Source organism: Eulemur rufifrons, chromosome 19 (assembly GCF_041146395.1).
Source record: "Eulemur rufifrons isolate Redbay chromosome 19, OSU_ERuf_1, whole genome shotgun sequence".
Classification (NCBI taxonomy): domain Eukaryota; kingdom Metazoa; phylum Chordata; class Mammalia; order Primates; family Lemuridae; genus Eulemur; species Eulemur rufifrons.
The window spans coordinates 79899128-79914921 of NC_091001.1; the positions used below are offsets into that span (position 1 = coordinate 79899128).

A 15794-nucleotide genomic window follows, 5' to 3' on the forward strand; every position below is an offset into this window, starting at 1 on the left:
TCTGCAGATAGGTCAATTTTTCGATGTTTTCTGAAGCCCCCCAAAATTATAAGTAATTTTAAAAATTACACTGGAACACATTTTTTAAATTTTATACTAAAATGTGTCCAGAATTAAACAATTTAATCTTAGTTTACACCTTAACTGCATGGTTTATAGTAGGGGCTCAGCTAAGTAGTTTGGTTTTTTTTCCCCAGAAGTTTCTTATGATTTCAACAATAGTTTTGAATGAATGAATGGAGTCATTTATATGAGACTTTTAAAATTAACACAAATGTCTACCAATGATTTTTTTTTTTTTTTTTGAAACAGGTTCTTTACTCTGTTGCCCTGGGTAGAGTGCAGTGGCATCATCATAGCCCACTGCAACCTCTAACTCCTAAGCTCAAGCGATTCTCCCACCTTGGTCTCCCAGAGTGCTAGGATTACAGGCGTGAGCCACCATGCCCAGTGTGATTTAAAAACCAGTATCTATACTTATTTTGCTTCTTAGAATTTATGAAAAATGACAGCTAGGAGTAGGGAATCACTCTTCTGAGGGAAGGCCACAAATGGTTAACGTAATGCCAGCTACTGAGAGTTTTCTCTTGCAAGCTTTATACTCCCCACACATTTCATGTGAAGAATAAGCATGTATTAAAGATGATTGCATTCCAAGGGTAAGGGAGTGGTTCCTACCACACAGTATAACATTACTCATGAACTATGCATTCTAAACTGCTGGTTCTACTTATTACCTAGCAGTGTCAGTGACCTAAGAAGTTAGTGTTCACGTAAGTTTAATTTTTTTAAGTTAAAATATGTAACATACAGAATAATACTGGTACATGGTACTTTACAGCTTTCATGACAAATTTAAAAATATTACTTCATTTAATACAACAGTCCCACATTTTAAGTACAGTAGGTACTATTGTCCCTGTTTTGTAGATTGGGAAATTGAGGCTCAGATGTTAAGTGAACTCAGATCATTCTCACTCCACTGTCCTGTGCTCCTTCCAAGAAAAGCAAAGTAAAGCTCCCAAATAAAATATGACATTTTAGAAAATAGCTTAATATCTTAGTGTAATTATTTTTAAGATTTTTGTTGCACATTATCTAATTCCAAATAAATGACCATCATTGTAGGAAACCTGCAGCAGCTTATAAACTGCCATAATCAGTAGTGATATACCAAAATAACTGTTATGTAGAATATCAAAAACTTGTGGGTATAATTTTAATGACATTACAAGTTTAAAAATCTATATGTACTTACTATATATGAAAGAAACATAATAGTGTGCATAATATAATCAAGTAAACTGTATTTAAATTTTTTACTCAAATCATGTAATTACAAATGCCATCTACATCATTGAAATTGATCCTTCAAATTCAGAAACCAAAAGTAAAGGTTCACTGTTAATAAAAATACCTGTTATGGTAGACTGATGCATAGTGCAGGGATTCTTCACCAGAAGTCCACAGATGGGCTTCAGAGGTCTGTGAACCCCTGAAAATATATGTGCCTATATACACACACACACACACACACACACACACACCCAAAAACATATATATGTGAGGATCATGTTTGACAAGAAGGAAACATGAATTCTGTTAGATGTACTTTTAAAAAATATTTTTAAAGTACTTTTAGAAAATTTGGGCAGATTTTTTTTTATTAGGAGCAGTTTTAGAGGTTTTGTATTTGGTGAATGATGCTGGTCTAGATTGTAATGACAACTTATTTCATATGTGCCTTTTATGAATATAAAGGATTATTATCAATAAAATTAACATGTACCAGTCAGTTGTACTATGTGCCAGATACTGTTACAGGTATGGTTCTAAGTACCACATAGTACATTATCTCATTTAATCATTGCAATCTCAAGTGAGTTTTATGATGATCCTCATTTTGCAGATGAGGAAACCAAGGCACAGAAAGGTTAAATGACTTGCCCACGGTCACATATTTAGTAAATGGCAGAGCCAACACTCAAATCCAGTCTGTTTTATACCAAAATCGGTGTTCTTAATCACTATTCTGTACTACTTAAAACACGCTTTGAAAAATATCAAATGCTAAATAGAAACATTAGTACATTTTTCTTTCCAAAACATAAGCAGAGAGTTCTATAGCAATGCCTGATCAGAAGAGAGCAGTATGCTCTGCAGGTGGAAATAAGCTTATGTAATTTTCAAATGTCTTTCAACCAGCAATGATGTTGATTTGTATAACAGAGAAAACATAAAGTTTACATCTGTATTTTGTGTTATAAATTTGTATTATATAATTTGCATTATAAATTTAGCTTATTAAGGTGAAACTTTTATTTCTGAGAGAAAAATAACTTCTTATTGGTACCACATGCCCAGGCCCCATGCTGTGTAATATAGGGCCTTTGTTAATGTTGATCGATTATTTTAAGAAAACATTGGCCTTTTTCAGTTTAGGTGATAGAGAAAATACATAATAAGGAGTCATTTGACTTAGAGAAAGAACAACTATAGTGCTCTAAGCAGGATACATTTTTTTCACATAATGTAGCCACTCATATTTTAAAATAGGTTTTTCTTTTTAGTGGTAATCTTAATAATTTTACCCACTTGAGTTGTATTATATTTTGTTATTCAACACAGGTTGTTTTCCTATTCAGTGATTTTTTTTTAAAACATTTAAATTTATTTAAAAATGGATAAAAAGATTGTCATTTTGGTGGCAAACACTTGTGAATGACTTCCTTTATATGAATGTCTTTGTTCTAAGTTTTCTGTTTTCCACAAATAAAACCAGATATTTCTATATAGCCATCTTAGGTCACCATAATTTGCAGAAATGTTTGTAGTAATGTAGGAGAATTGTCTGTTTAATAGATGATAACATTTTTTTAAAAAAATCCTATTTGTAGCATGAAGAATGTTAAATAGAAACATTTCTGTATGTGAGATCAAGAAATACTTTTAAATGGAAAACCTTAGGATCTAATGAAAATACATGACTAAGACAAGTCAATATGAATTCTCTTGTCATGGTATAGTCTTTACAATTTAAAGCAATTGTAAGAAAGTTAGTAGGAAATTGTTTGAGGAGTGGTTATTAGTGGACAACCTCCCTCAACTCCCTTCAACTGCTCCTTTTGCCATTCCCTATCTTGGTATTCAAAAATCATGAAAATTGCCCTTGGATAAAGAAATTCTCTTTAAAAAAATAACTGTGTTACATTAAGGACTGCTTATTTCAGCAAAGTGCAAAGCCTGATCCATTACTAGCAAACAGTCTTCCAAGCCATTCCAACAATTTAATTTGCGGATGGCATGGATTTCTTGAGATTTATATAACATTGAATAGCAAGTGTTCCAAGATTTAACCCCTCATTAGACAAAAACTTTTTAACCAACATTTCATTTTTAGCATTCTATTGGAGGTGAAGTATGGCAGTTTAAAGAATGTGTGAATGTGTATGAATGTGTTTGAGAACAAGGACCCATACTGAAATTACAAAGTGATTAAAATACAGTTTAGTAACCCAAACTGGAATTTGGCTGGGATTCATGAGGGATTATTATTCTCCCTGTACTTTGACAGTGAGCTTTTTAATGAAGTGTAGGTGCTCACACTCTGCCAGTGATGAATAGACTCACAGCATGAGGAAACAGAGGAAAGAATATTATCTCAAATGTTTACATAGGATGTTAAATAAAAACTACTAAGGTAAAAAGTTCAATGCTTTACATAGATAGTAAACTAAGCATATTATTTTATTTGTAACCCCATATGTTAAGAAGGGACATTGTTAAGGTAACAATCACTTAAAAAGCAACAACCAATAAACCAATATTTAACTTGGTATTTTAAATTAATAATTAAAAAATCAAATTAAACAGCATCTAAAGTAACTAAGTAATAACAAAATCCATTAATTCAAGCTCTACTTATTGGAAATATGATAATTCAATATGGACTAACCTAAAATGTACCTGTAGAGATAGAATAAGGGTGTAAGTTAGTGAAGTATTAAATAAGATTTCAGGGAGCCCCTAAACTTATTTTTAAGAACTTTAGAACTAATTCTCCATATGCAAAAACTGATTAACTACAAATTTCTTTTAAGTTCATTCATACATGACATTATTTGAAGCAATGTATTTGTATTTCACTAGCAAAATTCATGTCAATAAAATATTTTTGAAGCATTTTATTTTCTAGACATTTCATTAGTTTGAAATAGTCATTCCAGTGATTAGTCTGAATTTCTAAGGAAACCTAAGCGTTTAATGAAGACACACTTCTGAAAATAAGGCAATTTTCCTATAATCTGCTTATGAATAGAAAAGAAATCTTTGGTTTTTAGTGAAAAGTGGTAGGAAGGATTTTGCAAAAAGAAATACTAAAGAACCAAAGCAATTAAAAAGTTCTTAATAAGCAATGGGAAACTCCAAACCCCATCAAGGTCAGCAGAGTACCTAAGGCACCTCAGGTTCAGATAAGACAATCATCTTGCTTAGAGTTCTAGTACTCTATGTACATGATTTTTACCATCTTGAGAATGTGAAACTGAAAAGGTAATGTCCAACAATGACTATTGTGAATAAGAGAAAATCATAAGAGTTGGTAAATGAGGGAGAGAGACACTGGAGATCATCTGTCCTACCTCCCATATTTATAATAAGATGAGAAAACTGAGGCCCAGTCAAGAAAATAGAGGTGACACCAGTTTGTGTTTCCAGATTCCTAATCCATTTCTCTTAGGGCAGGACAAATTCTAGATTTTAACTTTCATTAGCTAGTAAACCAAGTGTAAAGGGTTTCAGAGATGTAGATTTGAAAAAAAAAAAACAACCCATCAAATCCCCATAGGCAAGTTGGAAATGTATAACACTTTACTGTCTTAATTCCTTTTTTACCATGTGTTGGGCAACTTAGCACATATGTTAATGGATTTATACAATTCCTTTCAATTCTACCTAAAATAACAGACCAAAATTAAATAAGTTACATAAGATTCTATTTGAGCATACATAAGGCCATGATACTTAATGTGAACCACCGTTTCTTGGGATAAAGACATCCAATGTCCAATTCAGAGAGAAAACTTCTGAATAGTTATCCACTAGACTCTCTCCACGCTTCAATGGGGAAGATGATGCTTATATTTTCTAAAAATCTCTACAAAGCTTACATACAACAAGACAATACATCCTAGATTTGTGACTGATATGAGCATTTAAGGCTGTCATTTTCAAGTATAAAAGTTTAGTGTTCCATTACCCAGTCTGTGCAGTAGACATAGCTATAAGCTCAAGTCATGGAAATTAACAGAAGCCCACCAAAGACATAAAGAAATCATAATTTAGGCAACAGCAAGTTTAAACATAGGAAAGACTAGAAAAAAAAATTATGGATTAGACTATGTTTCTCTCAACTGTGTTAGGTTGTTCATCCTGAAGCTCTAACACTATTGTCTGTTGCATGGCGTTTGGAATACGGCAGATCCACAGCAGACCAAACAAAGAAGCTGAATTAGGTAACAGAACTAGTAATTAAGATGGTTCAACCTCTAACACAGTTCTTTGGCCTGTTCCCCCAGAGAAAGATTAGAAATGGCTCCAGTATACCAGATAAGCTTCACAGATGAATGTGAAAATTTGTCTCCAACTTTTTTTTTTTTTTAAGCTGAGCCTTAAAGCTAGGGACCACCACACACTGCTTGTGGATGAAATAAATCAACATTACTTCTTGCTTGATGTACAATTTTGAAATGTAATATGGCTGGAGAAAATTACTATCTGAAGCCAGTATTTTGTTTAACTTACACTCTAGGTGTGTACATAAGTTGTAGTTCTAGAACTTCTGCTACGGTTCCAACATGTATATCTGAAAGGTGGAAGCAGCTGCTCTGTTATAAATTCCACATGACATGCTTGGATTCTAGGTCTTTTCTCTTTAACACAATTTAAGAAAGTTTCTTGTGGTTTGGTCAGCATACACACTTCTAATTTCATTTGATATACACAGCCAACGTAGGAATTAAAAAAAAAAAAAATACCAGCTAGTTCAGAGAGCTGAACTCAGGATTATGACAAAATCTGACCCAAAATTTTAATTTGTAATTTTAGCATGTATCTCATGCAGATTGGGGAGCATCAAACTAAATCTACCATTGCCAGAAGCCTTGTTACAGTTTAATGCACATTAACTAAAATGTGTACATTTTTTTAGTGTTCATGATAAATGCAGTTATGACCTTATTACACTTTTGGCATTCTTTAAGAAAGCACATTAAGCTTTAATATAGAAATATTTAGGTTACACTTGTGCTCAAGTAATAATAAAACATTTGTTCTTTTTTGATCTCATACATTCTCTCCTCAGGTATGGCCCATCTCCTGTACGCTTGGAGCGACCTTTGGCTACGTGGCTGGCCTTGTTACTTCACCACTCTGGATATACTGGAATAGAAAGCAACTTACGTACAAGAACAATTAATTGGAGCAAAGGGAGAAGGTATTTCTTTGTGCAGATTCCATATGGGCTGTGCAGAAATGTATGTGGTCAAAGGCAAGCAGCTCCATTTACAGCACTGTTTTTTTATGTAGTTACATGATGTGATTGTAGCTTTTTAAACTATGAAACCCCTGAGAGATTGTACCTTCTAGTTGAAATAAAGTATTTATAATAGATTGTGGCTTCAGATGCTGTTTACTGCTTCTTAGACCTTTAAGAAACATTCTTAATGAACTTTACAGAATTCTGAGGACAGGTTTCTTTTTTTTCTTTCAAGTTTTAAACTGCTTCATTATCTATAAGAGGTCTGGGTATAGCTGTAGCATTTCATAGGCTTTCTGAGAGAAATGGACAGTTTCCTTGGCCACTGAAGATGTTTCTCACGTAATCAAACAACAGTTTATACATCTTGATCCTATTCTTTTTTTTACTGTGTGTTTCTTTGGAGTTAAAATGGCTATGATAGCCTCATCAAAAACAGTCTTCAATCCCTTCTGGGTTAAAGCTGAACATTCCACATAGCAGCATGCTCCTATCTGGGAGGGAGGAAAAAAATCACAAATATAAAATCTTTTTTATACAATTAGTATGATATAGACACATCATTATAAGGAAAATTATGAAATACAGCTATGCAAAAGAATAAAATCATCATCCATATTCACAATCCCCCAGGGACAGCCAACTATTAAAATACTAGTGATGTTCTTCTAGACTTTCCATGAAAAATTCTTTCATTCATCAAATATTTATTGGGTATCTACCATATGTCAAGCACTGTTTAGGTGCTGAGGGGATGTCAATGAACTGAAGAGCCAAGTCCCTGCTGTGTGTCACTTAAGAGTTGCTCATGTTATACTGGGGCAGAGGCACACAAGAAGGGAATACAGAGCAGATGGTAGCAAATGCTATGGGGAAAAAGCAAGGAGCCAGGGAGTGCTGAGGACAGTGGTGGTGGTTGGGGATGTCTTCTCAGTGGGGAAGTTTGAGCAGTGAGGGATACCTAGGGGAAGGGCTCCAGGCAGGTGGGGTGACAGATACAAAGACCCTGATGTGGAACCATGCATGGAGCATTCAAGAAACAGTATCACATTGAGAAAGTGATATTTGACCCGAGACCAGAAGAGAGTGAAAGAATGAATAACGTTCACGGGGAGGAACATTCCAGGCAGAGAGAGCAGTAAAAGTGTAATACAAAGGTCCCGAGGTAGAACTCTTGGGGAACAGCAAGAAGGCCAGTGTGCCTGGAGTATGAGTGAGGCCATGATATGGACTTCAGCCTTTACTCTGAGTGAGCTGCGGACCCCACTGGAGGATTCTGAGCAGAACACTGACCCGACTGGGCTGACACTGTAAGACTTACGCTGGCTGCTGTGATCTGAACAGATTATCATGGAGCACAGACAGAAGCAGAAAAGTGAGTTGGAAGCTGTTCCAGTAATCCAGGCCAGAGATGGAAGCGGCCTGAACCAGGTGGAAGGAGGAGATGGTGAGAAAGAAGTGTCTGGACTCTGGATGTGTTCTGAAGGTAGAGCAGTATGTTTTGCTGAAGGGTGGAGTGTACAGTGTGAGAGAAAGGGAGGACTGGCTTGGAGGGTAAAATTAGGGATTCTATTTTGAACATGTTAATTTTGAGATGCTTGGCCACCCAGATGGACTTGTTGAATCAACAATTGGGTAACCAAGTCTAGAGTTTAGGGAATAAAGAGGTCCAGCTGGAGACAGAAATCTGGGGATCTTCACTTGTAGACTGTTCAAGCCACAAGACTGAAAACGGCTCATTTAGGCCTAGGGACTGGGTGTGGCTATAGAAGAAAAGACATCCAGGAAGCAGAGTGCTGATTCCTGGGGACTTCAACATTCAGATACCAGGAAAATGAAGAGATGGAGGGGAGAGTTGGTTCAAGAAGGAACCAACTTTGCCAAATGCTGCTGATAGGTCTAGAAATGGGATCATATTGTTTTGTAACTACGATTTTTCTTAAACTACATAGTAGACATGAACATCTCAATAGACATTTTAGTATGAACTTTTAATAGATGCAGGATTATTTTTTGCCATTATAAACAATGCAGTATCTTTGTAGCTATCTAAACCTATCCCTAATAATTTTCTTTTTTATTATAAATTGACAAATTATAATTGTAAATATTTATGGGGTGCAAAGTGATGTTATATACACAATTTGGAATGATTAAATCAAGCTAATTAACATAGCCATCACTTCAGATACTTATCATTTGTGGTGAGAACAGTTGAAATTTACTCTTAGCAATTTTGAAATATGCAATCCACTATTATTAACTATAGTCACCATGTTGTGCAATGTATCTCAAAAAACTTATTCCTCCTGTCTAACTGAAACTTTGTACCCTAGACCAACTAGGTCCTAATAATTTGCTTAAGATAAATTCCTACATATGGAATTGTTTGATCAAGTGTCCACGATTTTAAGGCTTTTGTACACTGTCAAGATTGCTTTGATTCAATGACCAATAGTATAACAGAGTGCCCATTTCCCTGCACCCTTGAAACATCAGGTATTATAATTAATTTCTCATTTTGTGCCAGTTTTATTGGTGGAACTTGAACTTACATTTGACTACTAATAAGTTTGAACATACTTCCTCCTCTTAAGTGGCAATCTGTATTTTTTTGGGTGACTTCTCCATTGATGTTCTTAGCCCATTTTTCTATTGGGATATATGTCTTCTGATTCATTCATACACAAGGAGTTCCTGTATATTAAGGATGTTAACGCATCTTCCTGCCATACATGTCAAGTTTGTTATGTGACTTTTTACTTTATTTCTGGCATTTGATGTAGTATTCAATTTTTATGTAGTTAAATCATCAATATTTTCATTTATGACTTTATCTTTATGACACTTAGAAGTTCCTTCTCTCCCCAAGATTACAAAATTGAATACATGGAATTTCTAAAGTGACTTGTTAGTGAAGCCATTTATCTTTTGCTTTAGAAAAAAGTCCTCCAGAAAGTTTTCTTGCTTTTTTCAGCCTCCTGATAGTACATTTTAAAAGTCCTTATTAGATTCTGTTTCTACAATGTCCTATAAAAGTCACAACATTTAAAAAATAGAATCCAATAATGTTAGGGCCAAATGGAAAAAAAAAAATAAACCTGGCTTTGGGGTGGGGAAGAATATATGTTAAAAGGTATGATGTGCATCACTGTTACACATATTTTTAAAATGCTAATATTTTCTATCCTCTTTTCATAAAAAGATTGGAGGAAATTTCAACACATTCCTTTTCAAGCTTAGCCATAATCGTTTGGTTCTAACCACAAATTCAAACTGTCATCCTATGTTGCTCCACTACCTAACTCAATGAGTCTTAACTGAAGACAGAGCCTGATTTGGTTCTGAATGTTTAAGAAGGGCTGAAAATATCAGCACCTGTTTCTGCCATTTATTGCCTGCGGGACCTTGGGAAAGTTACCTGACATCTCCAAGCCTCTGTTGTCTCTTCTGTATAACGGGGGAAACAGACCTACCTACTGCATCAGAGCAAGGATTAAAAGAGCTAATGCACAAAAAGCACTCAGCACGGTGCCTGGCATACAGTAAATGCACAATAAATGTTAGCTTCTATTACCTTAGCTTCTTTTACATTTAGTTTTAAATTCGGTAAATGTTCCATTACCTCTTTTGCTAGTTTCTGTCCTTGTTCCACACATACAGGTTTTTCTTTCATATCATTCAGTCTTGCTAAAGTTTTAGGGTCATCTCGGAGATCAATCTAATTAAGAAAGGTCAATAATGTCCCATAATATTACAAGTCTTTAAAGATAAAACATGTAATCCCATTTAATCCCCACATACAAAAAAAAAAGATTAAACAAAAGAACTTAATTTCTAAAAACTAGTAATATAATTGCTTTCTTTTGGCACTATGTTTTCCAAAAATAGATAAAACTTACTAACTTGCAGCTGAGATTAAACACATGCAGCATTTGCTAAACCTTGGGACCATTTTTCTGAGAGCAACCCCCCACAACAGACCACAGAGTTTATTCTTAAATAGGGAAAAATCAAACTAGACGTACCTGAGTTCCTATTAATAAAAAGGGTACATTTGGTGCATATTCCTTAAGTTCTGGTACCCACTCTTCTTTGACATTTTGAAATGAGGCTGGATTGACCACAGAGAAGCATATAAGGAAGACGTCGGTCATTGGGTAAGATAAAGGCCTCAGACGGTCATAGTCTTCCTAAGGAACAAAGAAAAACCTCAGAACACATTTTTATATTTACATTTCTATAGTGTTAATAATATGTATATTAGATTAAGTGGTAAAAGATGCCAATTCAGGAGCACTCCACAGATGGAATGTATAGCACTCCACATAAAACAAGATAATTCCATTTGTTTTTATTCTTCCTTTTGAAGTTCTGAGCACCAGTGGGGGAAAAAATAGGACAGTACTGTTAGCAACTACAATCCAACTTTGAGAAAATACATTGTGATGACTAACACTGTCACCAGAAACATTTTTAACTGAAAAATTTGCACAAAGAATTTTTTTTTTTTTTTTTTTTGAGACAGAGTCTCACTCTGTTGCCCGGGCTAGAGTGAGTGCCATGGCGTCAGCCTAGCTCACAGCAACCTCAAACTCCTGGGCTCAAGCGATCCTCCTGTCTCAGCCTCCCGAGTAGCTGGGACTACAGGCATGCACCACCATGCCCGGCTAATTTTTTCTCTCTATATATTTTTTTAGCTGTCCATATAATTTCTTTCTATTTTTAGTAGAGATGGGGTCTCGCTCTTGCTCAGGCTGGTCACGAACTCCTGAGCTCAAACGATCCGCCCACCTCGGCCTCCCAGAGAGCTAGGATTACAGGCGTGAGCCACCGCGCCCGGCCTACACAAAGAATTGAGTATAGCAGCTGGCTGTGGTCTAAGAATTAGAATTTATAATAACTAACATAAACTGAATGTTTGCTGGTCTATATGCTCTCTCATGAGCTCTCTCATGGATTACTTATTTAATCCTTGTAACAACTGTATGACAAAGTACCCTTGTTCCTGTTTTCCATTTGAGTAAACTGAGGCACAAAAGTTAACTTGTGGAAAGATGACAGCCAGTAAGTAAAGGAGCTGGGATTCACACCCTGGCAGTTTCTACTTCAGAGCCTACGCTCTTCACCACTGTACAGCTGAGACCTTCAAGCCTTGCTCTCCCCGTTTATATAGTTTTCTTTAGTGTGTGTGTGTGTGTGTGTGTGTGTGTGTATGTGTGTGTATGAAAATTTAAAGACAGAAGCATACAGAGTAAAACTCACAAAAATCCCCCTTTTGTCCCCAACTTTCATTCCATTTCCCAAACATTTTCATATGTATCCTTCCAGTTCTTTTTCTATGCATGTATATACCTACAACTGTATATAGTCACACACGTGTACATACATGAAATCATGCAATACCTGTTGTTCTGCACTCTCCTTGTCTTGGAGGTCTTTTGAAATCAGAATATGTTAGGCTTCCATATTATTTTAAACTGCTGCTTCCTGTTCCACAGAACAGCTATACTCTGATGATTGTTTTAGCCTCTCTCTACCATAAAAAGTGTGAACGTCCTGTTTTGCACAGACCATTTTATGTGACACAAAATTCTGCTTATTTACATTCTAGAGAGTGAGCAGAGTCAGGATTCCATTTTTGGCATGGTAGACTCTCATCTGGTTTCAAGGAAACTTTATTTTTAGCCTAGGCCACCTCCCCTCTTAAATGACCCACTTCACTACTAGAACTAAATGGATGTGGAACTAAGGGAATATTAAAAACTTCTTCCACTTGGAGTTTCAGCAGTAGTATTTCCCTCGTGGAACAATTTTCCTTTCACATCATCTGACATTTTTCTTAATATAACTTTCAAGTCAAGCATATTAATATCTCAAACTCTTGCCTTTTGTGGTTAACCCTTCTGTTTTTCTGTGATGCTTTTGAAAAGCACACCTATAATCTGGGCTGTGGACATTATAAGATTTTTCAGGAGTCGGCTATCACCGGACAAGAGGGGAAATACCATCCCCAATCTTCTGTACCTTTTATTTTTAAACCTGGAGGCCTCTAAATGGTTTGGGCAAAAGCAGTGCTTTGGTGTTAAGAAATTAGTGATGAAGAAATCAAGTAGAGTGGGTATGAACCATGTTGCAGCCCAGCCAGTTACTACAAGAAGACTACTATCAAAAATATAACATGTTTTTAAAAATCAGTTTGTGTTAAATAGTACAACTGGATGCATTAAAGGTACTTCCTGTTCTCTCCTGCCTATTTCAAACTGCAAGTCCGTGAGAAAAAAAGAGACTGCATTTAATCTTGGCATCCTACCCACCGACTCTATGCTTCTGAGCAAACCTGCAGTTGGCATAGTCTGGGAATGGGGCGTTTTCGTTAAAAATCACTCCTCATCCATATTTAGATTTCCAAGTTTCACAGAGATAGAAATGGGGATACTATCCCACAGGATCATGAGGAATAAATGAAATAATGCAACTAAAGGACTAAGCATAGCACCTGGCACATAAAAGAACTCTTCCAATGCTTCAGCATAAAGCTTTATCCTGTGGGAAACTGATTCTCCTGTCCCTCTGCAAACCCATGCAAGGTCCCATGTGTCCCACACTAGTCCTGACTTTGTATTTCCTTCCAACCACAGAGAAGAAACTTCTTTGGTAAGAAATAAAATTCTCTACACTGTCATCAAAACAAATCAAACTGAAGTCTCTTGTGGGCAGTATAATTTTCAGATTAATAAAAGAGAATGATATATTATTACTGTACAAATTAGTCATTTTGGAACTCTATATCCTTAAGACTATTTAAAATGTAACAAAGAAAGATTTATATTTTTTAAGAAAGCGAAATTAGATATTTTAATGAAAATTTTACTTTTGAAGCAAGTTTACCTCCGTAGGGAAATAGAATTGTGCACTTTCTCTAGGGGGAGATGACAAGAAATGAAAAGTAATTGAATGCTAGGTTCTCCAGAAATCCTTAATAATATTAATCCAAATATTCTACAGAACATAAATCTACTGTAGAGATTCCCTTTATAACCACAGGGAAGCCTGACTTTCTTCAGAGAGAGACATGTGGGCACAAAGGAAGGCAATTAGACCAATCATTTCTAGATATTTGTTAAACCGCAGATTTTGTTAGAATAATTAAAACGTGAAGAACTGGAGTTATAAAAAACAAAACAAAAACAAGTGTGTTTAGAACACCTTGGAGAGAAATCTTGCTTTTTAAGTCTAAACTATCTAAATGAACTCCTTCTGCGTGTCTCTGGCTAAATAATTGGCAGTTATTAATAAGAATGAGACCTTTCTGCTTCCATTCAGCCTGAGCAATTAGAAGTCTAATAATAGACAGCAAATTTAAAAAATAAATTATCCCTTGAGCATACGGTACCCTGCATCATATAAAATGGTTTATACCCATTGCACAGTATCTTGAGTGCACATTTAATATAAAATGTTGGATGTAGGAATAAATACGTGGAAGTGTACAGAATCTTTCATCTCAAGCCATATGTTTTAAATTTGAGAACACAGAGAACCTTAAATGTGGAGCAACTGCCCTTACTTTAAATGACCACTTATCAAAGTCAGAGCTTCTCACAGCCAACTCTCCAGCGTCCTCCTAATTAACAAACCAATTATATTATGGTTCTAATAAAAAAAAGTAGGTATTTAAACATTTCAGTGTGGTAACTGGAACATTCTCAGGGGTAGACAAACGCATATTAAAGACACCTGTCTGACATCAAGACCATGAAAAACATGGTGAGTTCAGTCAACAGGACGGTTGGACTGCTTAGTAAACTCTTCATCTTCTTACCAACTGGCTAGGTACCAGAGGTATCAATTGTCAAAAAATATATTCTGGCAGCTTAGTGATTAGGCTTTCCATTATTGAAGAGTCCTGGATATGTGAGGATAACAACCTTAACCCCCTTAAAAATATCAAACACTTAACACCTGACAAGAATATGCAGACAACAAGAAAATGAAGAAATGTGCTCTGAGAGGAAACAAAAGATATTCTGATGCGACAGAGAAATGCAGCCAGTGACCACCCGGTGGAGACCCCTCTTCACGTACAGCTCAGCCAGCGGTGCCCAAGAGCCTCTCCACGCCTGCACTGTTCTCATCCCCTTCACTGTGGACCTGGGTGTTCCCTCCTACTTTAGTGCTCTTTGTTGAAAATACATGTTTTTAGGATGTTTATGTCTGTTTAAAATACATATCCAAAACATGTATTTTAAGTAAAACCACTCACATTGGACAGTTTAGCCTCTACCATGCTTTGTTGGCTGGCATGCTATCACACACTGGCCATTTAAGAGCAATCAGCAAAGATTTATTGAGACTATCCTGCATGGAAGATGTTCTAAGGAGGCATATGCACAAATAAAAGACATCATTGTGCCCTCTGGAGCTTACAGTTTAGTTGGGAATTCAAGACGTAAACGTATAAAAAGATAGTCATATACGACAATTGGAGAAATAAAAGTGTAAGCTGGAGCAAGTGAATATATAAATGCTTATTAATCTAAGAAACATTACTAAGCACCTACTATGTGCCCAGAAAAGTGCTAAGTGCAATCATCAGGGAAATGAAGGAAGGACAAGATTCAAATACTATCTAATTTTTAAAACATCTTGTAAACATCTGCAAAGCTCTCATTAAATATCAGTATGTTAAAAACAAGGCAACGAGCTCGAATGAGCAACAGTACCCACAATGCACCTGGGCAGACCTCAAAGCCACAGCCGAGAAGAAAAGAAGACACTACCAGCTGGTGTGGGAACGTGCCCAAGGTTAGCACCCAAGAGGAAGAATTCTCGCCAGTGGGGACATACACACACATGTGGAACAGTCTCTGCTCATAACAAGTTCATGTATGTTCATGTATGTGAAGTTCATATATATGAACACAATATTACAAATCAAAATGTGGTAAATATCAAAAGTAGAAATTAGGAGACACTAAGAAAAGACTTCTCAGAAGAGGCATTTGAGTTGGTCCTTCCAGAATGGAGAGGATTTGAAATACACAACCTACTAGCAACGTGGTCTTGGTCTAGTCCCTTATTTCTTAGTTTGTCTCTCTGTAATAATGGGAGAATGTCAGTGACAAATGCTTTGAAGATCATAAAGTAACTACAGGAATATATTACAACCCCAGATAATCCAGGATGTCTACTATGATTTAGGCAATAGTCATTTAACAAAACCTCCAAGAGCTCTCCTCCATAATAACCTAGAATA

At 35.8% G+C, this 15794-nt stretch overlaps 2 protein-coding genes across 2 annotated transcripts in view; one reads left to right on the forward strand and one right to left on the reverse strand.

Annotated features, from left to right (window-relative positions):
• Window positions 1-6475, forward strand: part of PIGF (phosphatidylinositol glycan anchor biosynthesis class F) — a 31922-nt gene extending 25447 nt beyond the window's left edge. The window contains exon 6 of the mRNA XM_069493879.1: window positions 6362-6475. Coding sequence (XP_069349980.1) covers window positions 6362-6475 — 114 coding nt within the window. The remainder of the gene's footprint in view (window positions 1-6361) is intronic.
• A 398-nt stretch (window positions 6476-6873) lies between these two features.
• Window positions 6874-15794, reverse strand: part of RHOQ (ras homolog family member Q) — a 38210-nt gene continuing 29289 nt past the window's right edge. Inside the window, exons 3-5 of the mRNA XM_069493880.1 lie at window positions 10564-10728; window positions 10161-10256; window positions 6874-7029 (exon numbers count right to left, since the gene is read on the reverse strand). Coding sequence (XP_069349981.1) covers window positions 6874-7029; window positions 10161-10256; window positions 10564-10728 — 417 coding nt within the window. The remainder of the gene's footprint in view (window positions 7030-10160; window positions 10257-10563; window positions 10729-15794) is intronic.